Here is a 24,178-nt window from a genome sequence, read left to right as displayed (position 1 = left end):
AAGCACACTGTTTCAGATAGAAGTCCTAGGACTGCAGCCTTTATCCCAGCAGAACTAGATCAAACAAATCAATGATGTCGTTCAAAATGACCTTCACTGTGAGGCAGATAAAATGTTCGTACAATGCATACAATGCATAAAATGTTCATACAATGCTCTTTCCATCCGAAATAGTTATTTATCTAGAACAGATATGTTCCACTATAAACATACATTAAAAGTTTTCCACACTATGATCTTTTTGTGCAGCTAAAAGAAAAGCGAAACAAGGATTGCACACAGCAAATACAACTCCACTGGTCTGGTAAGATCCTACTACCTTTACTCAGAAGTCAGTCCCTTTCACCAAAGCTTCCCCTTCTCCCTTCATTTCTTTCATTCCTTGGTTTTCAGTCTCATTAATTAGTTACTATACTTGCCTTCTATATTTTTGCATGTATATTTTAGCTTGGTTTTAATGACAGTGGCCAAAAATACCAGGTGCCATCAGGAGGTCCAGCAGTGGGGCCAGGACACTAGAAGCCCTCCCACTGTTGCCCCCCCAAGCACTGAGAATACAGAGCATCACTTGCCCCAGCCTGAGAGTTCCTACCTATACCTTGTGGCTAAAAGCCACTGATGGACTTCCACTCCATATGCTTTTCTAATTCCCTCTTGAAGCTAGGGCTGAAATCAGACTCAATTTTCCTCAGCATCCAGTTCAGAAGTCTTTCTCTGCTCAGCTGATGCTAACTCATCAGATCTCTTGGAGCAGCCTGACACTTAAGGGTCTCTGTGAAGAATTAACCCTTCATAGTCCTTCATCTGTTTACAGAGCACTTCTAAACTTTTTAAAAGTGTAGTCCATCACAATCACATGGGATCAATTTTGTAAAAAACAAAATTAAAAATATGTACCTTCTACAGGCTTGTCAGCAATTGCCTCTTTATCTTCATTGTCTTCTGGCTTTGTGACTACCATGGATGTCAGAGGAGTCACGAATTTATATTTCAGAGACATCTCCAGGGCTTCAGCAGTAAGATTTGACTTTTCATATCCCGTTGCTGTAGTACTAGATGAAAGAATAATACCAAATAAAATTATTTGCTACAAGGTGCTGTTGTAGCCAATGGCCCAGACAGTGAAACAGGATTAGACTTTGAACTGGAGCTTAATGCCAGGGATTCCAAGGGGAAGCAAGGGAAGGGTAACAGCCTTTTCTCACCCCAGAATATCACTGGGATTGAACTGTGATGCTTTCCCTGTTCATGAAACTATATATTTTTAAAAATGTTTATAGGATTGTATACTCTCAGGAAGGAATGGGGAGTATACAGGTGCTGGATGATGGTTGCCACATAACAGCCGTTTACTCCATATATGAGCAATCTTGCATTGAGCTGTAAAGGAGAGAAGATAAACATTTTAAAAATTGGTTTTGTGTGCTTGTGAGGAGCATGGTGAAGATACAGTGTGATATTGCTGGACATCAGGTAGTAACAGACACTATCCTCCTATCCTCCTTCTGGAACCTGGGCAACTGTATTCTGTATGGGAAACAAATGAGCAACAAGGGTGCTAAACTGGTGGGTGGCAGGCACTGCATATTACCAGCAATAATATTCTGTGGCTGAAGCAGAGGACAGTTGTATGTTGCAAAATAAGTACTATGCAGAAATTCTACAGTTCTGGATCTCAAGTGACAAATGAGTGTGAATGAATTGTTTACTATTGTATCTCTGGAAGGCCCTTAGTTACCGTTTTTCCAGAAGCTGATTAATAGTGAGATAAGCCCAGAGCTTCTCAATATAGTCCTCAAAAATGTACTTCTGGTCTTCGAGAGCTTTAGCTGTTTCTTCAATATCTGCTTGCTCAGAGAAAGTCAGATCATCAAATGCCTGTTAGGAAGAAAATAATTTCTCTTTTTAAACAAAACACTTGTCCACCATATCAGAACATAAGACACGGGCAAATTGCAGTGCGAGGTCTGTTTTAATAGCTCTGCACTATTTCAGTAACAGAGAGAGCACTTTATAGAGCAGAACTGCCTATGATGAATAGAATCCCAGTGTGGATTTGACAGTTTGGCACATGGGAGACATAATTATAGCATTGCAAGACCCAAGATTTTGTACTATTGTACACAACCTATTTAGCTCTGTGAAATACAGAAAGGGCACGACTCAGCATGGACTGAATCTTGCGGGGCTGGGAGGGGGAGGGAGAGCTAGCTGGATGCTGGGTGGGGCATGTGACTGAGTGGCAGGAAAATTGGGCCTTCCCCCTCCCCCCTGGGACCAATGGCAAGGTGTCGGAGCAGCCAGGGGGAGGGCGGTTGCCGGGGGAATAAACCAGCCACTTGCCTCCCGCCCCTCATCCTTTGTCCGGCCACTGAATGGCTTGCAGGCTACAGTTTCCGGTTATGGGGGGGGAGCCTTGTGGCCAGGTGGAGTAGTGATGGAGGGATTTTCATGAATTCCCACTCTCCCTTCCTGGCCCCTATCATGAGACGCGATCCCCTTAGCCTGGGAATGCTGCGCGTTTTCCACAGCTGTAAGGGGGGCTCGCATAGCTGGTGCTCCCCCAATATTCATCCCAACACAGCCTGGCAAAGGAGCGGCCTGCTGCCGTGGCCCCAGAAAAATATTTTGGGCACAGCTTAAAGGGCCGGCAGCAGAAGAGCGACAGGAGGTACACTGTCACCTTCCCCCTTCTTTTTCCCCAACCAGAGTCCACTGGCCTCCAGGGTCGGTGCAGGCAGGCTGAGCTGAGTTGGGGGGATGTTGCCATGGCAGCATGCTACCACTGCCCTGCCAGTTCTGCTGGTTCCCCAGGTTCCAGGGCTATATGGGCGTGGCACATCCATGTGGGGTAGCCAGAGGAGAGCCTCCAGGTGCGCCGAGACCCTGCCACCCAGCTGGACTGGGAGAGGATTAGTGGCTGCAGCACCACCACTGTGAGGGGCGTGCCTCCCCACCCAGCCACCATGCTGCCCACTTGGGCTCAGTGCATGAACACAACCTGCCGCTCAGGGAAGCCTTTGGGCCATGGCAACGCGGCCGCAGGAGGCACGCCTCTCTGTCTAGCTACCAGCTGCCAATTCGGACTTGGTGCTCCACTGCAGCCCTGCCGTCCAGGAGGGAATGGGGGTGTTCACAGCTGCAGCACCACCATGGTGGGGGTGTGCCTTTTCACCCAGCCACTTGGCTGCCCTTTGGCCTCAGTGTGCCAGCATGGTCCTGCTGCCCAGGCGAGGCCTGGGGCATTTGCTGCCATGGCGCCACCTTGAGATGTGTGCCTTTCCGCCCAGCTGCTTGTCTATCCCTCTGGGCTTGGCGCGCTGATGCAACCCTGCTGCCCCGCTGGGCCAGAGGGGTGCACAGCTTTGGCCACACCGCCACTGCCACTCAGTGGATTCTGCCTCACAGGTTCACCCCTGGGGCCCTTGTACTGGGGCCTGGGGATAAGTGAACTCCAGATTACCTTGGGGGGGGGTGCTCCACAGCTTCATGTGGTGCCTGGCAGGGCCAGGTGAGGGGAGGCCAGCAACCTGTTATTGAACTAGCTGTGCAGGGCTCATCCTTCAGCCCTCCTCCCCCTACAGCTTCTTAAAAGGGTGCCCTGCCTGGGGCAATTGCTCCAGCTCGGGGGCCCATAGTCCAATGCAGCATGAGGCCTCAATGGGAGCCATCAGCATGGAATGGTGGACAGTAGGTAGGTGGGTAGGTAGGTAGGTAGGTAGGTAGTTGGCTTTCAGTTAGTTTGTAGTCAGGTTGGGTCACATCATCCACCTCTCACCAACGCTTGACAGCCTAGTAATAGGACCAAGGGCCTCTGATTGCAGAAGGGGGTTGGGGTGTGGGGGTCTTCACACCCCTCTTAGTCTCTCCTGAGTAGGCATGAAACTGCCCAACTGAAGCACACGGCAGGCGGGAGAGTGGCGGCCTGTTGTTGACATGCAGACGAGAGGCCAGTTGACTAGTGAGGCAGTGGGACCGGCAGTCGTTGGGACAGCATGCTCAGCAGAATGGAAAGCCACTGCAAAAGACCAAAATGGGGAGGTAGATGTGGTGGAGCTGGCCAGCACAGTGCAAGCGTTTGAGCAGCTTATGGAGAAGGTTGACCAACTGGGCAGGGGCCAGCAAGCCAAGCAAGCACGGAAAGCGGATCCTGTCAGGGCCCCTTCTCGTAAGGGCAGGAGGCTCATCGGTCATCAGAGGGTGACAGTGTCCAGTGGCACCGAGGCTTGTTGACTCCCCACTTGGGGAGCATCAGCTGCTCAGCTGATCAGAGGAGCTTGTGCTCAAGGACCCACCCTAAAGCCAAGGGGTGAGGGAGGGGTAGTGAAGGCCCATCAACAAGCTCACGTGAGGACACTGAGAGTGAGGGCTCCTCAGATGAGTCTTCCTCAGATGAGGAAGGCGGGTGTCCCCCAGGTGGTTAATGGTTCTCCACAACACAGGAGCCTGGGCAGCCAGCCTGGGCCATACATCGCAGGGCACTGGTTGCCCAGGTCACTGGAGACCCCAGGGTGGTATGGGATAATGTGGACACCTCTGACCCATCAGCTATTTTGTCCATCTACGCAAATGGTGATGACTCCACCTATCTGAGAAGGTTAGGGACAGTATCCTGGATGGGTATTATGTCAATGTATTTACTTTACTGAAGCTGAAAGGGGAAAAGGGTCACACTCTGCACTCTAAAAAGAAGGAAAGGAGATGCAAGAGTCAAGAGGAGGTGGAGCACACCTTCCTCAACTGGACAGGAGGTTATCTGGTACACAGGGGTGGTGGCTGCTGCATACCCTGACACTCTTGTGACGGTAAAAGCATGGGGCCGGATCCGTTTATGGAAGTTGGCCTGTGTGCCATTTTCTGGGATATGGAGGCCCCCTAAAAGGGTCTTGGCATGAAGGCAGGTGGGAGCAAGCCTGCTCGTGGACTACCAGCAATTGCCCTCATGACCAGATGGCAGAGGAGACTACTAAGAGGCAGTTGTCTGTGTGAGCTCTAGCAACCTGCCATCCCATGGTTCAGCACCCATGAAGTCTGGCTGGGTGGTGGGTACATCAGCTGGCATGGGGCCAGCTGGTGCAAGGGATCTGGTGGACCCATGCTGCACCAATGCTTCTTACAGCTGTAGTCAATAAAGTTGTGGCCAATTTACTCCACATATTTTCCGAATATGTTGTGTGTGTTATTCTTTCATAGTGGGTTGCGTACAGACAGCGGAACCTCACCTCCCCCATGAGAGCTGGAGCTCACAAAAACTCAACGGGAGAACTGTTTATACAAACACAAGAGAGTATGTGCAAATTGTAATCCATTTTTTACTACATTATCTTTAAAAGCCTTCAAATAGACCTTGTAAACCGACTCCATTTTGCAGTGTGGCGTTTATTATTTATCCATTAAAACGTTGATATCCCTCCTTCCCTCGTGGCTCAAGGTGTCTTACAATCCTCAATTATAACATTACAATTTAAAATCTGCAAAATAAAATCTCATATAACACCCCCCCCCCGAAAGATGCCTGCTGTTTTAAAAGCCAGGCAAGCACAAGATTCTAAAGATGTCACACACATACCCCACTTCCTTGGGAAGCCTGGTCCACAAAGTGGGAGCTACAATAGAAACGGCACAGGCTCTGGTTGAAGCCAGGCACGCTACCTTAAGGGGGCAGTAGGTGACATCCTGAGGACCATAGGCATAGCTGACCTGCAGGGACATAGAGGAATAGTTAGTTCTTTATCTGTGTCCGTCCTAGGCCATTAAGGGCTTTAAAGGTCGCAATCAGCACCCTGAATTTGACTTGAAACAAACCGGAAGCCAATGTAACAGTTTGAACCATTTTTGTAATAGTTTTAAGATGGGCAAGATATGTTCCCATCAGCTAGTTTCTGACAGTAACTAGGCTGCTACAGTTTCTGAGTTGTCCAGCAGCCCAACAGAGAGCACATCACAGGAATCCAACTGTAAAGATACAGAAACATCAGCATGGCCAGATCGCTTGAGCATAAGGAAGGATTTATTAACTCTCTCAGTCACTTTTTTGTTAGCCAATTGAAAAAGAAGTTCAGATTATATATATTACAGGGTGTTTCGGTTGGGGTTTTTTTAGTTTCAATAGAGTATTCACTCTTAGAATACTGTTGATCTGAAGCATAGGGTATATTTAGGAACGTGATCTGAATAAATGTAAATGTTAACATATCTATCCTTTTGCTTTCATTGTAAGTATGAAGGAGCCTACCTGAACAGGGGTTTCAGGAACAGAACCTACCTCTGCATCTTCTGAATTGTCAAAAGTATCAGGTAGGTCACAATGACCTTTGAAAGGGTAAATGACATATTCTGTAGTCCAACTGAATTCTCAGCCAAACTTTTAGAGTTACAATTCTTGAACTCAGCTTCAATATTTGTTTGTGTGGGATTTCTTTTTACACTGCAAACCACTCTTCAGATTCTTAAGATCACGAAAACACTTACCCCATGAGCTTTCACCTCTGTAGTAAAAAAGTTCAGGTCGTTGTCTATGATTCGTCCAGCTACAACAATTTCCGAGCCATCATAAAAGTGCTTAAAACTGTTTTGAGTCAAGTCAGAAATGGCATTTTCAGAGTACTCTAATGTCACTTCAGTAAGCAAGGGATTGGCCACTTCATCATAAAAACCCTAAGGGGGGGAAATGGATTAGATTAACTAATGTGTGATTCAAGGGACTATTTTCTGTTGAAGTCCTAAACCTTGGTGATGAAAAATTATTCTTACATCTACCACTATGTTAAAGTATCTTTGAGGAGAAAGGAAAACCACTGAGGTGGTTTCACCACCAGGCATGGCACAGTGGGTGTCAGCGGGTAGATTTTAGATGCTCTTTGGGGTGAAAGGGTAATGCACTCAGATACCAGGGGTACAAGGAACTTCTCCTACACAACTGCAACAAGTGAGGGATGCTTAAAAGCAACCCTTGTGCCTCAAGTTAAATCAGTGGGAAGGAGTGCTTTTTGGCTTCTGTGTCTCAGACACTGAAATCCTTGGGCTGGCTTTGTAGGTCCTTGTTTATCCTAGTCATCATTGTCTGAGCCTCTCTGAAACAATTCTGCAGGACAGTGGTCACCTCAGTGTAGAGAAAAGTGGGGTATAGAAACCAACTCTCCTCCTCCTCCGAAGTCCAGGGAGAACAGAGTTTTTTCTCAGGCCAGAATGTTTTTATCATGGAAATCTTTAATTTGCAATCTTTGCACAGTGAAGATTTGCAGAGAAGCAACTTTGCTGGCTTACCTAAACGAAAGCTTTTTCCTGCAGACATGCTGAAGGGGATTCGACCCATTGTGTAAAAATAATAGAGATGAACCTTTCATGTTGCTATTTATTTATATTAATTCATATAAATATTTTTATTCCACATTTTCTATTCAACCCAAGGTGGCTTAGAAACATAACTACCAGGCCAACCAATGAGCGTTAAAATGTAAAAAAAAAGTTAGAGCCATAAATTAAAAAAAAGAAACCAGTTCCTATTTTGCATACTGAAGAAAAACTACTTTGTTTCTAGTTTAGGACATAAAACCTATAGACTTCCAGAAAAAGCTTATTGAACACTTACAAATCCTACAGAAAGTTATCAGTGTTGGTGCCCCCTCTACTGCCTTGGGAAGAGTGTTCCATAATTCAGGGGCAGCAATTGCAAAAGTCCAGGAATGGAATTGAGGTGAAATGGGCCACTCATAGGCTTGCCAAGTCCCCCCGGGGGCAGGGAAAACCCCACCCCAGAGGCCTGTTCCCCGCCGCTGGTGGATCAGGCCCCGGGGGGAACCCCACCATGCCGGGCATGCTGGGGGCGGGGCCACAGTCATCCGAGGGAAAACTCGGCGAAAAACACACTTGGCAACCCTAGCCACTCAAGGGGCAGGGGTGGTGGTGCGAGAAAAAGAACTCCTGCAAAGTATGTAACTAACATGTGAACTGATACAAGAACAGGCAGTCTTTTCAGATATGTAGGTTGCAATCACAGTGCTTTAAAGGTCAAAAGCAGCCCCTTGAATGGAACCCATAAACAAGTAAACAGTGCAGCTTCTTTAACTAGAGCTAATATGCACAAAGAGCATCTTGTAAGAGGGTGCACAGCCCCCTTCTACACTAGTTGAAGCTTCTGTGTTGTCTTCAAGGGCAGTCTCAGCTGCACTGTGTTGTTGTAATCTAGACTAGAGGTTATGGAAGTACAAATCAGCATGTTCAGACCAGCAGAATCTAGAAGGAAGGGTAATTTATAAATCCAGTGTAAAACAAAGAAAGTACTCTCTGCAACACTCCCAACTTGTTTTTCTATCAATATGTTCCATCCAAGAGAATCTCAAATTCTTTACATGGTCTCCTGATGATAATCTCAATCCATCCAGAAATGGTAAATCATGACACACCAGGGAATGGATCCAGTGATTTGTCAGCAGAAGGCATTGATAGTCAAGAATCTTTCCCACATTCCTCTCCCGTCAGCAGTCCTTGACACTGGGAAAGTTTGTTCCCCTGTGGATTAATAGTTATGTGGGTCAAGAGGCTGCAGTGGGGAAGGGGACAAAATTGCAGCTGTGTTGACAGGAAATGAAAAATAGGGTGATTTTTCTTCCCCTTAAGGGTCCCATAACAGCAGAAACAAACTTTCTGGGGGTCAGAAAGGACTGCTGAGGGAATACAGGAAAGATCCATGATCCTTGTGTCCATTGTTCACTGGATCCAACTCCAGAATATCAGTTTCTGTAGTGTATCATGTCGCAACCGCGTGGTCAGCTTGGGCGCCACGCAGTCAAGCACAAGCATTGAGCTCCAAATAACAATGGACAATACGGATCCTAGCCCGCACCAATTAGAGGGCTAGGCTCCGGGCCGAGGACCTATGGGACTCTCGGCCACTACTTAGGACCTATTGGGAAGTGGGGGGTGTTCTGGGTGGTGGATTCACGAGGATATAAGCCGGCCTGCGAGCCGGCTAAAGTTGTCTTGTTTTGTGCTAATAAAGTATGCTAAGCTGAAATCACTCTACCATCTGCATACTTTTCAGTTTCACTGACCAGCCCTGAATGATTCCAATTTAGTGGCATGACGTATAAACACTGAAAAGCATATGTGAGAGTCCTTAGCCTTGTAGGACTCAGATCTTGAACTGAAGATCAGCGTAATTACCAGAAGATCTTCTCCCATCACAAATGTTACCTTTGCAGCCAAAGGATGACTACTATAAACTCTACCGTGGCTGTGTGGGTCTTCTGTCAGTAGTGATAACTTAGTTGACCATGTTTTGGGCTTCTGGTGTCAGTTCATGAAGTTATACTTAAGAACAATACAATACAGATTCTGTACTTCAGAATCTGTACTTCAGAATCTGTATTTGAACACACAATGCTAATTTTAGATCCTATGATTCAATTTATTTTGCTTTCCAGTGCTCCTAGCAGTAGGAGAAAACAGTATCTTATGGTAACCCCAGTATCTCAAACACATTTTTGTGTATTTGTATTTGAACACACAATGCTAATTTTAGATCCTATGATTCAATTTATTTTGCTTTCCAGTGCTCCTAGCAGTAGGAGAAAACAGTATCTTATGGTAACCCCAGTATCTCAAATAATATCTTATAGCAACATCAAGCTGGAAATACCACCCAGTTACAAACTCTTAAATGTTTTACTTTCAATTATCTTGGGGGGAAAGAAATAGTTCATCACAAACACTGGAGTGAATAATACTTGTTACATAATTATGATTCTACCTGTAACTGTAAGGCTGAATCAGAGTCTTCATAGATGCGACGAGCCAATCCATTGTTTTCTTTTGCCAGCTTGTCTAAAAATGAGTAGTCAAGATCATAACCAAACCCAAGATTGTATAAGGGATATTTTCCTTGGATTTTTTCTTGAACATCATGATGAATTCTGGCTGTAGCTGCAAAGAAATACACAAAGTAATTATGCTCTTCACTTTACCAGAAATGGGGGGGGGGAGTCCCCAAATCATTAATTTTGCTGTTTTTAACAAGATACTTCCACTTTCAAAACAAACACCATAAACAAAGCATTTAACAATAAACAGGGGTCATGTCATAGAAAAAGAGGTGCAGGAGCTCATTAGCATACTTACAGTTTAAACTTTAAACCCCTTCTCGCTTTGCTTCCACACACACCCCCGACCACCTTGGCAGGCCAGCTGGGTAAGGGAAGGGGAGACTTTTGAAGATGCCTCCCCCCCTTTTTGCTTCCCCAGCCAGCCTGCCAAAGCAGGCTGGGGGGGAAGTGAAGAGAGAACTTTAAACCCCTTTTCTCTAGAGTCGCGCCACAAGGCCCCATAGAATACAAGGTGGACTGGCTGGAGACAGGAAGGGGAGGCGGGCAGACATGCCTGGCTTCCCTGTCCAATCTTTTCCAGGTGCCCTGCAGCGGCAGGGCACCTGGAGAAGATCAGGGTGGGAAGCCAGGCATTTAATTCCTCCCCTTGGGGGAGGGCTGGGCTCCTTACTGCCAGAGCGCCGCTCTGGGGCGCTCCAGCAGAAAATGACCCCTGACAGTAAAACTGAAAGGAGCTTTTTCAGACAACTATTCCAGACCACAATGGTGACTAGGTCTCTGTTATCTCCCCTATACAGAAGCAAAAGAAGGTATTTATTTACTTAAAGGGGGAAAAATCTATTTCTCTTCTCTTCTGTAGCTTCTGGGAATGGTAACAGCCCATCAAAATATTGATCAGTCTAACTAAAGCTCACCAGGACAAAATAATTCAATTAAATGAATTTAGAAACAGAAGTGAGAAGAAATACAGAGAGCTCCATCCTATAATGCCAGCAGAGCGTAAACATCAGTGTGCTGGCATCACTGGTAGTCAGCATCCTGCAGACATCCTGCAGTGGGGAAACACTCACCTTTGATGCAGGGAGGGCGTGGGTATAAATGAAATAAAATAAATAAATAAATACAATGGGCTGAATTTGATTGGACTTCCAGCAATTGGCACAGTGACCTCTGCTTCCATGCCATGTAGAATTGGTGAGCAATCAATCAGCACTCTGATTTAGGATGCCAAAGCACACTTCTATAAGGTACTTCCTGTTTTGGTTCTTCTTGATTTGCTGCTGTAGCTCTCAGGGAAACCAACATCCGGAAATACCCTATGGCACCACAGTAAGGTTTTTTTTTTAGCCTAACAAACTGTAGTACCTTGGAGTGGAGTATTATAAAGTGTTTTCCACAGCACAGCAATCTTAACACAAAGTTAAGGTCATTCCTTTGTTCAAACACTTACATCCATCAGGGTGACCATCTGTTAACATGATAATTAAGGAAGCACTTCTTGCAGGCACAGTGCCATTTTGGTGAGCTTTATTCAGCATCTCAATTGCAGTCATTAAACCACCATGAAGATTTGTTGCTGAAATACAGAAACAATGGTTCCTTATGTAATATTAGGCATGAGAAGGGACAAATACATGTTTGAACTGATTTACCTTTTGATCATTGTTGCATAGTACTTACATCCACTACAAGTAATTGTCTGGATAAATTGCTTTGCTTCATTCACATTCTCAGGAGTAGCTTTGACTAAAGTATCTTTCCATGTAGAAACTCTGCTTTCAAATGGTACCAGATTAAAGTGATCATCTGGATTTAAATCTTCAACTATTTTTATTAGTGCTTCCCTTGTCTAAAATAAAGGAAACTGATTAGAATTTATAAAATCTGGATACATGGGGGGGGGAGAAAGAAGCAAGTTCTACATTATGTAATACCACTTTAGTACATTTTACTGTGCTCCAAAGCCATTATGTGCTTGACTATGGAAAAAATACCCTAGAACTACAGAAGAAACGCAAGTAATCATACCTGATTTCCTAAACTGTGAACAGACTGTGGGGTCTGTGGGATCATATACTCCTTCCTCTCATTTTGTACATGAATTTCTTCATACATTTAGTATTTGGCACAAACCTTTTCATTAGCCATCAGAAAGTCAAACTACGCCTTTAAACCCAGCCTGCTTCCAAATGGAGGTTTTTCTCCATCTCATCTTCCAAATGGGATATTTTTTTTAGTTTCCAAATGATGTTGTTATGTAATTGTTATCCTGCCCCTGGGTAGCAGCAGCCTGTATCTGTTTACCCCCTGGCTGACATTTTGAAGCTAAACCAGTCCTCAAAAGTAACTCCTCCTGTATTCTGTTTCACTTGCAGATTGTATTCAGTTTCACTCAGGGCCTAACTAGCCATTACAGCAGCCATAGATCTGAACTGCGTCTGCCAACATCATTTAGAGAAAAATACGGCCATTTAAAAATTCCTCAAGGGCCATGTCGCAGCAGGACCAGGCAATTTTGTCCCTCCCTCCCCTGCATGCACCTTTACAAGTGTGGAAACAGCACCTCCATGGCTGTTTTAGCACTTGAAAAGAAGGGGGGGGGGGGGGGACGGGGGACATGGACAGACAATATCACCCTGTCCCAGTCAGGATCAAGCCCTCACAGCATTTTCACTGGCAGATTCTTCTCTAAAAAGGCATTAGTAGCCGTAAGTTGGACCCATGGCTGCCATGACATCTAATTCAGCCATGAAATACATACATAAATACATCACTAAAGAAAAATTCATTACACCACTCCAGAACTGAAGTTGAATAAAATTAGTTGTGATGAAGGACTTGAACCTGCTCAGTTGGAAAGTCTACTAAGTCTGCTCCTGAATAAGCTTCCCTGTGTGCTAAGTGAAAGGCATCCACACCTCTGGGGGAAGGGTTGCGGCTCAGAGGAAGAACCTCTGCTTTGCATGCAGAAGGTCCCAGTCTCAATCCCTGGCATCTCCAGTTAAAAGGACCAGGCAGTAGGCGATGTGAAAGACCTCTGCCTGAGGCCCTGGAGAACTGTTGCCAATCTGAGTAGATAGTATTGATCTTGATGGACCAATGCTCTGATTCAGTATAAGGCAGCTTCATGTGTCTTCATAATTCCTGATCATCCTCCAGGCATTGTAGAACGTTAGAATACAGATGTGGGGGGTTCTGATAGATAGCTCAGTTAGAAGATGCAGCCCTTCTCATTAGCATGGTAGCATTCCATCCATAGGGAATTTTTTCTCTAACAGAGAATTCACATAATCCATCCCCAGCTGCATTCTGAAGTGTTGCAGTCCCAGAAGGATTTTTCCACGTGATCTTTCTGAATGTATCTTTCTGAATGTATATTTACATAGAACAAATACAAAGTCTGGTCAACTTAGATGTCTGGTCAACTCAAGAAACAGGTTAACTTTCTAGAAAAGTCACTAGAGCTGGTTTCATAGTGTTCAGTTACCTGCTGAATTTTCCGTCCACACATGGAGCCACTATGGTCTATTACAAATACAACATTCTTAGGCAAACGTGTAAGATTTTTTGGTGCAAAAAAGTGTACAAAGTACCCATTGACAATCTGAAAAACAGAGATAACATTTTATTATTTGGACTCACTGATAGGCCACTGTAGCACAAGATTGTAAGCAGCTTACAACACTAAAATACCATAAGAGCATAACAATAATCGCAGCCAGCATTAACAACCAGTAATTGGTAATTTAACAATGTAATTCTTTACAAACAGCCCAGACCTCCATAATAACCATAATTTGCTATGGCCTCTGAAAAAGAACACAGACTTCCGGAATCTGTGGAGGAACGATGAACCTCTGAAAAGTTATTCAAAAGAATCAGTACTACCACAGAAAAAGTGGATGTTGTCTTGAAGAATTAAACCTGCCTGCAACAAAAAGAGCAGCTCCCTCTAAGAACTCAGCTGGTGCATGATCTTTTATTCGAAGAGGAGGTACAAATGCCATTATTATTATTATGCTTATCCATCAGCGTATCAATTAGAGTTAGCAAATAATTGGATTTACCTGTAAGTTATTTGGAGAATCTCTGTTCACATCATACTTTATGACAAAATCTCCTTGCAACAGAGAGGTTGTACAATTGCCACAGGTTCGTTGTTGATCAATGGTTGGACTGAATGAAACATGGCCCTTAAAGAATAAGAATTGATCACCTTAAATGAATACACCATGTTGATCATTCAGAAGATTTTATATTAATTTTGAAACCCAGGGGCTCCAGTGATTTCCCTTTCTCCCAAGCATTTAAATACATTGGTTTCTGGATGGAAATGTTATCATAACATGGGCTATGTTCCCAAACTGAATGTTATGTATCAAGAGCAGGAAACCAGGCAAGGGGAAGACTGAGCTGTTGCATGACAAGGAGTAAAAGGGTTAATTTGGGAAGACAGGAAGGGAGCAGAGACACTGAATACTTTCTTATGTGGAAAATGTGGGATGCATGTCAAGCTGGAGCCAGTTTTTGGGAATGGTATCTGAAGAAATGAGTCCAACTGAGGTGACAAACAGTGATAGACCAGCTCTGAAATTATAACAAAGGCTGCCCCACAATAGAGTGGAGGTTTGGGACTGGAATGATCCCCTGGTCACAAAATTGGAATCCATCCAAAATCTTTTTCTAAAGAGAATTTTAGCCTTGCCTCAAGGCACCCCAGCAGCTCTGATGTGGGCAGACCTTGGTTTGCCTTCAATTAAGGCCTGTGCACATGTTGTCATGCTTAGATTATGAAGAAACCAAGGGAATGACACTACCAGTGTTTCCTGCAGGCAATATTTCATGGTGATGTAGGAAGATACTACCTGGGTAGCTTGTTACAAAAATATTCTCCACTGCTACTCGATATCAGATGATACCCAAGATGTCCCTGTGGCTGGCACCAATATTCAGGACTGGGTTTTCAGGTATGATGTAGTTACAGATAGACAATCAAACTCGAGGTTCAAATGTTCACTCTGGTTTAAACTGACTAAAAATACTTTGTCAGAGCCTCCTTCTTGTTTAACATTACCCCTCAGAATAGCCTTTACATCTATTACGTTCCAGAATCCAGACCACGCCAAAAGCTTTGCTTGCTGCTCTCCAAAAAAAACCCATTTGCTTCATACTTTTGTGTATGTGCAACTGCAGTTCTGAGGAATTTATCCCATTATATTCTGTCTTGCCCTTTTTACACAGAGCCCAGGACCAAATTTCTTGCAGTGTTCCTGAAGGGCAAACTCTTCCTCAGAAACAGAAAACTTAATTTTCCTTCTCTCAGATACTGACTTACTCATTTCCTACAGAGTCTTGTTGCTTGCCTTGGCAGCCATGAAAATACAAGGGAAATCTGTATTTGAAGGGCAAAATGTTTTAACATCTACAAATACATATGGTTATTTTAATTATATTATTTATATTTTCTCTTTTAACATCTTGTGATCAATTGGCTACATGCAATAAATACTATTGTATCATATTGAAAAGGGGTTCAGACAAGATCCAAGAGATTAGCCTAATGTCTGTTTTGGTAAATTCAAAGAAAGTATAATTAAATACAGAATTATTTGGCACATAGAGGAGGAAAAGCCCACTGAGGGAAAATCTGTATCGCTTTTGCAAAGGAAGTTCTGCCTCACCATACTTGTGTAGTTCTTTGAGAAGTTAATAAGTATGTGGATAAGGGTGATCCAACAGACATTATATGCTTGGACTTCCAAAAGGCTTTTGACAAGGTACCTCATCAAAAACTCATGAGTAAATGTAGCAGTCATAGGATAAGAATACAGGTCCTCTTATGGATTAAAAACTGGTTAGAGTGATAGAAAACAGAGCTCGCCATGGAGAGAAGTAATCTGTTGGGTCCAAAAAGATTGGCAAAGGTTGAGCAATGTTGTGGCCAAATTTGAAGATGATACTAAATTATTCAGGATGTTGACAACCAAAGCAGATTGTGAAGAGTTTCAGGAGAATGTCCCCAAATGAGTGGGTGACCAAGTGGCAAATGAAGTTCAGTACAGGTGATGTGCCTCAGAACATAAAATCCTAACTTTAAATAAATGCTGATGGGATCTGAACTGTGTGGCAGTGGTGAAAAAAGAAGACTCTGTGCTGCAGATTATTTGAAAGGAGATTGAAAACAAAATGACCAATATTGCAGGGCTCTTTTCTAGATATTGTGTACAGTTCTGGTTGCTGAATCTGAAAGGGGGGGCAGTCTCAATGATTAAGGGGTTACGGCACCTTTCTTATGACGGAAAGGTAAAGGTAAAGAATCGGGGGATGGGTTGGTTTAGAAAAAAGATAACTAATATAGAAGTCTGTAAAATGATGGTCAAAATGGTCAAAAATGAGATGGCAAGACTGAACATCGATATCTTAGGAATCAGTGAACTAAAGTGGACAGGAATGGGCGAATTTAACTCAGAAGACCATTATATCTTCTATTGTGGCCAGGAATCTCGTAGAAAAAATGGTGTGGCCTTTATAGTCAACAAGAAAGTGCAAAAAAACTTTAAATATAGCTCAATAGAATCTCTGTACACTGGGATACAATCTCAAAAATGACAGAATGATTTCTGTCCGATTCCAAGGCAAACCATTCAACATCACAGTAATTCAAGTGTATGCCCCAACCACTGATGCAGAAGAGGCTGAAGTGGACCGGTTCTATGAAGACCTACAACACCTCCTAGAACTAACACCAAAAAATGATGTCCTCATCATCATAGGGGACTGGAATGCTAAAGTAGGAAGTGAAAAGGTAACTGGAATAACAGACAAGTTTGGCCTTGGAAAGCAAAATGAAGCAGGGCAAAGGTTAACAGAGTTTTGTCAAGAGAACACACTGGTCATAGCGAACACCCTTTTCCAACAACCTAAGAGGCGACTCTACACATGGACATCACCAGATGGGCAACACCGAAATCAGATTGACTATATAATTTGCAGTCAAAGATGGAGAAGCTCTATCCAGTCAGTAAAAACAAGACCTGGAGCTGACTGTGGTTCAGATCATGAGCTACTCATTGCAAAATTCAGACTTAAACTGAAGAAAATTGGGAAAACCACGAGGCCATTCAGGTTTGACCTAGATCGCATCCCTGATGAATATACAGTAGAGGTGAAGAATAGATTCAAGGGTCTGGATTTGATAGATAGAGTGCCTGAAGAACTATGGACGGAGGTTCGTGACATTGTACAGGAGGCAGCAATCACCACCATCCCAAAGAAAAAGAAATGTAAGAAAGCAAAGTGGCTTTCTGATGAGGCTTTACAAATAGCAGAGGAAAGAAGGAAAGCGAAAGGCAAAGGCGAAAAGGAAAGATTTACCCAACTGAACGCAGATTTCCAGAGAACAGCAAGGAGAGATAAGGAGGCCTTCCTGAATGAACAATGCAAAGTAATAGAGGAAAACAATAGAATGGGAAGGACTAGAGATCTCTTCAAGAAAGTTGGAGAAATCAAGGGAGCGTTCCATGCAAAGCTGGCCATGATAAAGGACAAAAACGGTAGGGACCTAACAGAAGCAGAAGAGATTAGGAAAAGATGGCAAGAATACACAGAAGAACTATACAAGAAAGACCCCGATGTCCTTGACAACCACGATGGTATAATCACTGACCTCGAGCCAGACATCCTGGAATGTGAAGTTAAATGGGCCTTAGAAAGCATTACTAACAACAAAGCTAGTGGAGGTGATGGTATCCCAGCTGAGCTATTCAAAGTCTTAAAAGATGATGCTGTTAAGGTGCTGCACTCAATATGCCAGCAAATTTGGAAAACGCAACAGTGGCCACAAGATTGGAAAAAGTCAGTATACATTCCAATCCCAAAGGGGGGCAATGCCAAGGAATGTTCAAACTATCGCACAATTACAGGTTGTTGTGTTGTGCAGTTAAAAAGAAGAAGTTTTAAAAAGAAGTTAAAAAGAAGAAGAGATTGGATTCAGCTGACATTTAACTTTCCACTCTGGCCAGGCGGGGGTTAGTATGGGCTAGCCCAGAGTAACCCCCCGTCTGGACTAACCCCTGGGGTTACTCTGACCTGCCCCCCCGGGGTTACTCTGGCCGGGGGGAGGTGAATCTTGCCTGTTACAGCCGGCCAGATTAACCCGGGGTTACTCTAGCCTAGGCCAGAATAACCTCTCAATAACCCCTCCGGGGTTATTCTAGGCTAGGCCAGAGTAACCCCGGGGTTACTCTGGCCGGGGGGTTAATCCGGCCTGTTACACCGGATCAAGTTCAAGGTTTTGATTTTGACCTTTAAGGCCCTTAGCAGCCAGTAACCCACATATCTTTGGGATAGCCTCTTTCAGTATGCTCCCAGTCAAGCATTACACTTGGGAAATAAAAACCTTTTTGTGGTCCCTGGCCCAAGAGAGATTCAGCTGTCCTCAACAAGGGCCAGGGCCTGGCCTGGTGGAACACTCTGCTGGAGAACATCTGTGCCCTGCGGGATCTGTTACCTTTCCACAGAGCTTGTAAGGCATTCGGTTGAGAACAGTGATGGTATAGTATGAGGTCTGAGACTCTCATACCCCTCATCCCTCCATATCCCTATATCTCGAAAATTTTATCCATAAACTGTTTTCTGCCATCCCGCCATAATATTTCATGCATTAATTGTTATTTATTGTAGGTTTTTGTTTGTAGTGTGTTTGTAGTGTGTTGTTGTATTGAATTTTATTGTAAGTCGTTCTGAGCCCTGTTTGCAGGGAAGAGCAGCCTTATCATCATCATCATCATCAATCATTATTATTATTATGTTCATATGTTCATTGGTCCTGTTGACCAAACATGATCTGGTGATTCCATGCTTGGAACTTAATTTCTAGGTGCATGGTGGCCTAAATCAGACTTGAACCACGGTGTGTTAGCAGTCATACCCTTCCTGCAGATGGGTAGTTGGCAGCCAGAGAGAAAAGAAGACCAAACACCCCTCATATAATATCACTCCAAATATCATATCATGCAACACACTGCCTGGCCCAGAAATTACCCAAAATGGATACCAGTCAGAAGACCAGCCTGGGAAACTATTTAGAAGGGAATCAAGAGATGGACCTGTAAACAACCCTCTCCTACCCCAAAAATAAGGCATATTTTATAACAGTGGGTTTCTCAGTAAAACAACAACTCTTTTTGAATTAACCTCTTTCATCCCCAATCCTGCTTCCCCCTTTGGCACATTTACCCTTGTTAGCATATCCATAACCCCTGATGTGTCAGCCATCCTGTACTTCAGGGGTCATCAATATACATCAACAGCCATATCCTATCCCCGGGAGAGCCATTAAGCTCTGCTTAATTCTTTAATCTCCCTCTGGGAGAGCCATTTGGCTTGGTTCAAGTTTTAGGGAAAATCCGGGTAAACACATCAAGCTGTTGTTTTGGGGGCAACCTGTCACAGTGCCTCAGGGAACATTTTTCCTATAAATCCAAGCACTCATCTCCTCTGTTTGTGTATGTGTGTTCTGGACATCAGCCTCACACATCCACTTGCGTGTGGGACATTAGCTGGTCGCTGGTTGTACAGACCTGAATCTTCAAGACTGGTAAGTATTGCCTATCCAAACACTATCTCCCCCGCTACTCCTTTTCCCCCCTCTTAGCTAGCTTGTGTGATTTACAGTGTGCTTTGTGTGTATGCTTTGGCCCTTTTGCTCTTTTATTATTTTTCAATAAAAATACTTCCAGCTGAACATCTGATTGGTTTATTTGAGAGTTCTCTAAGGGATTAATCTTGATATACATTGGTGGAGATTCCTAGTTACCCTCTCTCGCTGTGTCTCTAATAAAGCTAATTTCCCCAATTTAATAAGAGACACCAATTTGGATAACAGGTGGGGAAAGGAGGATTACACCAGCCCATAGGTACAGTCCTGATTCAATTCAGGACCCCTTTAATCTATTGATTTTTGAAGATAGCAAATTTGCTGCATTAGGATTTATTATTTTAGAATTTTCTGCTTGATTATAAATCAGAATGATATATTAATAACAGTAAATTAATGATTCTTGATATCATATGATTATACTGTAATATAATGTAATACAAAAATTATTATTTATTATATTTTTGAATCTCCCCAACCCTGCTACTGCAGGGATCCAGGCAATATACAACCAGAGATAAAACAAGATAAAATTAGTTAAAACATTAGTACAATAAAAGCAATCAGATGCAGCAGGAAAACCCACAATCAGTCAGGGAATATGATCTTAAAATAATGAGGCACTTAAAAATAGTACTACAAGGAAAAGGGGAAGGTAGTGAGGGGATAGAGTTTTATATTTTAAGCAAATGTAAAACCTGCAGTTTCATCTGCCTTCAAATCATATCAGGTAAACAGATTATTATAAGGCATACCCTTTTTCCTGAGAAAGACTTCTTTACCACTGGTAACAAGTCATTATTGATGAATGTTCCTTCTACTTCGAGATCGCTGATACCCTGAGGCTCAAATATGTGTGCATCAATCTGGAATGGGCAAAAAAAATAATCTGAAACCAAAGTATAAGGCATGGTCCACGCATCTGCTTGGACAAAAAATAATACATATGTAAACCGAAAGTTGCTTGGCTAATGAATTTACAAATTTGCATCAGATTTATTTCCCAGAAGCAGATTCATGTTCCAGTAAAACAAACATCCCTGAAAATTCAAAAGATTTATGCAAACTGATGCAGTTTGAAGATTTACTGCTCAAAAAAAGATTTGAACAACTCAATGTACACAAAAAGCTGCATTCAGACATCATAATTATTTGATTGACCTGCACTTACTTGTGATGTCTGTATTTGGACCTACCAGCAAACTGGGGGGTGGGGGTGGGGGGGGCAGTAAAGCATGATTCTTAATTACAGTTTGTAGCTGGTTTGTACTAATTAAGAAATTAAGAAATTCTTTCTTTCCCCCCAGTAGGAATACCACTTTTAGCTGTGCAGAGAGAGATAGTGCTATAGAGCAACTGAAAAACCTTGCCATTCTAACAGCATGTGTCTATCAATCTAGTAAATTCTTTATCTTGCCTCTCCTTCAAGAAACTCAGAGCAGCATAAATGGTTCTCCTGCCCTCATTATTGTTCTCAGTTCTTCAGGGTACACCTTTGCCCTCCTCCGACACCTCTCTTCATGCCCACCACCCTGGTAGCAATGAAGAAGAAGAAGAAGAAGAGATTGGATTTATACCCCGCCCTTCACTACCCAAAGGTGTCTTAGAGCGGCTTACAAACTCCTTTTCCTTCCCCTCACCACAACAGACACCCTGTGAGGTAGGTGGGGCTGAGAGAGCTCTGACAGAAACTGCTCTTTTTCAAGAACAGCTCTTATCAGAACTACGGCTTGCCCCGGTCATCCAGCCAGGTGCAAGTGGAGGAGTGGGGAATCAAACCCGGTTCTCCCAGATTAGAGTCTGCGAACTTAACCACTACACCAAATGACTTGGAAACTGTGCAGTACTGTTCTCCCAAAGGCACATTTAAAAGGCAGCAGATCATATTATTTTCATAGGATATTTGGTGCAGAATATCTGGGAGGGACACAGCCCTGAGTTCACATGGCACACAGCCAGGTTCCAAATGCACATTGCAGGTAACATAAAGAGAAGAACGTCCCATCATGAAATCTCAGGTGTATATCTCAGCCACAATTATGTACTTGTTCCCAAAATTTATTTTACTTCGGAGGGAAAAATAGTTTAGGGAATGTAGTAATATGTTGGAGAGAATGGGGGTGGAGGGCTGTAAGAGATATGTTTTATTTCAGAGAATAGCAGTTTAGAGAATGCAGTGAAACAGCTAGGTTAAAGGATGAAAAGCATAGCTCCAAAATTCCCAGGCACTAGGTTGTAATGGCACCTAGAAATTTAATTGTAGTGCCTAGTATTTTAGTAACACTTTTACTGTAGCATCTCTCATCAATTCTCCTTTTCCCATTTCTTCTTATATTCTTCCACTTTATTCAGCATATTAAGTAATATATTGTATTTTCCTTTCCCAACTTTGTCAATTAGAGTTTAAACCATTATTTTTTCAGCTCATGAAAAATATACACAGAAAGGTTTCACTGCATTTGCTGTCTGTAGAAAACCTTAACAGTTTAACAGAATAACAGTCTAATTGTAAGTGAAGTTACATCCTTCTAGGCCCATTGCCATATTAGACCTTACCTCAAATTTATTCACCAGTTGCTTTGGGTTTACTTTTATGAACATCTCATATTTCCCAAAGTTTCTCTTCAGCAGTTCCTCATAGGTCAGCTCAAAAGTGATTTTGCTGGCTGCAGCAATGTTGACTGAAACACTGAATTTTTCTGTTTTTCTTCCAGAGGCCCTTTGTACATTGAACAAAAGAAGTAATTATAAATCTGTTAACATCTACATTGCTACTGTGGTGCTCTATAAATGTAATCCTCTGAAGAGCTTTCAAGAAATCGCATGTATAAACAAAAGACCATTGAAAGAATTTCAGCAGAGATGGCAAGCTTATTATTCTTTTTATGAATATTATTCCCCCTTTCCTGAGTTTTGGAATTATTAAAAGTGATGAAGATATTGATTATAGGTTCAAATCTTTATTTTTTATTTCATTAGTATTTAATAATTAGCAAGAATAAAATTTAGATTTAGACAAACTAAGATAATATTCAGGTTTTTACGATGATTTAATTTTAGTGTAGAAGTTTGTTCAACTGTTAAACGTAATCATTTTATTGTTAATAGTTTATTGTTAACTTTTGGAAAGTTCTTGTTTATTCTTTTATACATCTGACTTTACTTGTATGTAGGGCTGCCAAGTGGGGGTGAGGAGCAGGGAAACCCCCGCTTTGGAGGCCCGATTTCCGCCGCCGTGGAATCGGGCCCTGGGGGGAACTCCGCCCCCCAAAGCGCAGCGTCACAGGAAGTGACGTGCACGTTGACCACGTTGGGGGCGTGGCCCAGATCGTGGAGGGAAAACTCTATGGTTTTTCTTCCCTTGATCATGGCCACACCCTCAACGTGGTTGACGTTGCATGTCACTTTTTGTTGCTGCTATCCTGATTCGTTTCTAATATTTTTCACACTAGTGGTACTTTAGATACTACTGGAGCAAAAATCAAAATATGTGTTAATTCAGCAATGAAATTTTCTGCAAGGAAACAGAAAGTGGGATGAAAATAAAGGCTCTGCAATTCAACTCATAAAAGAGAAGAGGGAGAAGAAATGGGGATTTTTGAGTTGAAGCAGTGGGACTATGAAATTGGGTAGTATCCATAAAATCTAAACACGATAACATAAAATGAGCTGGAACACGACACCCATATAAGACGAAGCCCTGTCCTCTGCCCTATGCCACTATTTATTTATTTATTTGATTTATATACTGCCCTCCCCACGGGCAGGCTCAGGGTGGTTTAAATCAAACTTAATATAATACCATTAAAACAACCATTAAAATAACAATTTAAAATGACAGAACCATAAAATACTGTGTAAACAAGTTAGTTCCGATGTCAATCAGATTATTTAAAAATTCAGGAGTGGGTAGCCCAATGTCTATTTGGATCCAGGCCACTGGAGAGGAGATAGCCAGGAGGGAAGAGGGACATCCACTGCCTCAGCCAAAGGCCTGGTGGAAGAGCTTCATCTTGCAGGCTCTGTGGAACTGTAATAGATTCCACAGGGCCCTGATCACATATGGAAGCTCATTCCACCAGGTGGGGTCCAGGGCCGAGAAAGCCCTGGTCCTGGTTGAGGCTAGTTGGATGTCCCTGGTGCCAGGGACTGCTAGAAGTTGTTGATTTGTGGACCTCAGTGTGCTCCAGGACTCATATAGGGAGAGATGGTCTCAAAGGTATGCTGCCCCCTGGCCATATTAACCATTACTTATGTGTAGGTTATATTCCTCCAAGTTTGCCACCAGTGTATCAATCCAAATAAGCAACAGCAGACAAGGTTGCCTATTTCGGTCATTGGTTCATGTGGGAGTGAGGCCATTTTTGCAGTATGTGTGTTGTGATGATGCCCAATAACAGTGGAACTGAAGCGAGAGTACAGTTCTGCTTTGTGTAGTAGACAGGATGGGTTTTGTTTGAGATGTTGCAGTTTCTTGGTAAGAGTTAATAGACTCCACTGTGAGAGAGTGGTCCCAAATTTACAACCATTTTCTGGCTGTAAACTAGGAGAAAGGCAGGTATATAAGTATTTTAAATAAAATAAATAGTGTGATGAAATAAGGAAATTGTGCTTTGTTTCCTTTCCTTTTTTATACATGAATTTGGAGCTATCAAATGTAGTAGGAGGAGGAAGTGATGTTGTTATTAGAAGTATT

General features: G+C 43.1%; 1 protein-coding gene across 1 annotated transcript in view; it reads right to left on the bottom strand.

Moving 5' to 3' along the window:
• Positions 1–24,178, bottom strand: part of ITIH3 (inter-alpha-trypsin inhibitor heavy chain 3) — a 42,377-nt gene that overhangs the window by 11,307 nt on the left and 6,892 nt on the right. Inside the window, exons 5-14 of the mRNA XM_015407474.1 lie at positions 22,039–22,201; positions 20,238–20,348; positions 13,892–14,017; positions 13,312–13,428; positions 11,505–11,673; positions 11,269–11,400; positions 9,752–9,924; positions 6,472–6,657; positions 1,739–1,878; positions 898–1,052 (exon numbers count right to left, since the gene is read on the bottom strand). Of these exons, the coding sequence (XP_015262960.1) occupies positions 898–1,052; positions 1,739–1,878; positions 6,472–6,657; positions 9,752–9,924; positions 11,269–11,400; positions 11,505–11,673; positions 13,312–13,428; positions 13,892–14,017; positions 20,238–20,348; positions 22,039–22,201 (1,472 nt within the window). The remainder of the gene's footprint in view (positions 1–897; positions 1,053–1,738; positions 1,879–6,471; positions 6,658–9,751; positions 9,925–11,268; positions 11,401–11,504; positions 11,674–13,311; positions 13,429–13,891; positions 14,018–20,237; positions 20,349–22,038; positions 22,202–24,178) is intronic.

Source organism: Gekko japonicus, unplaced genomic scaffold (genome assembly GCF_001447785.1).
Source record: "Gekko japonicus isolate JY-2015 unplaced genomic scaffold, Gekko_japonicus_V1.1 scaffold728, whole genome shotgun sequence".
In the NCBI taxonomy this organism is placed as follows: domain Eukaryota; kingdom Metazoa; phylum Chordata; class Lepidosauria; order Squamata; family Gekkonidae; genus Gekko; species Gekko japonicus.
This window is presented reverse-complemented; position numbering and strand designations above follow the sequence as displayed.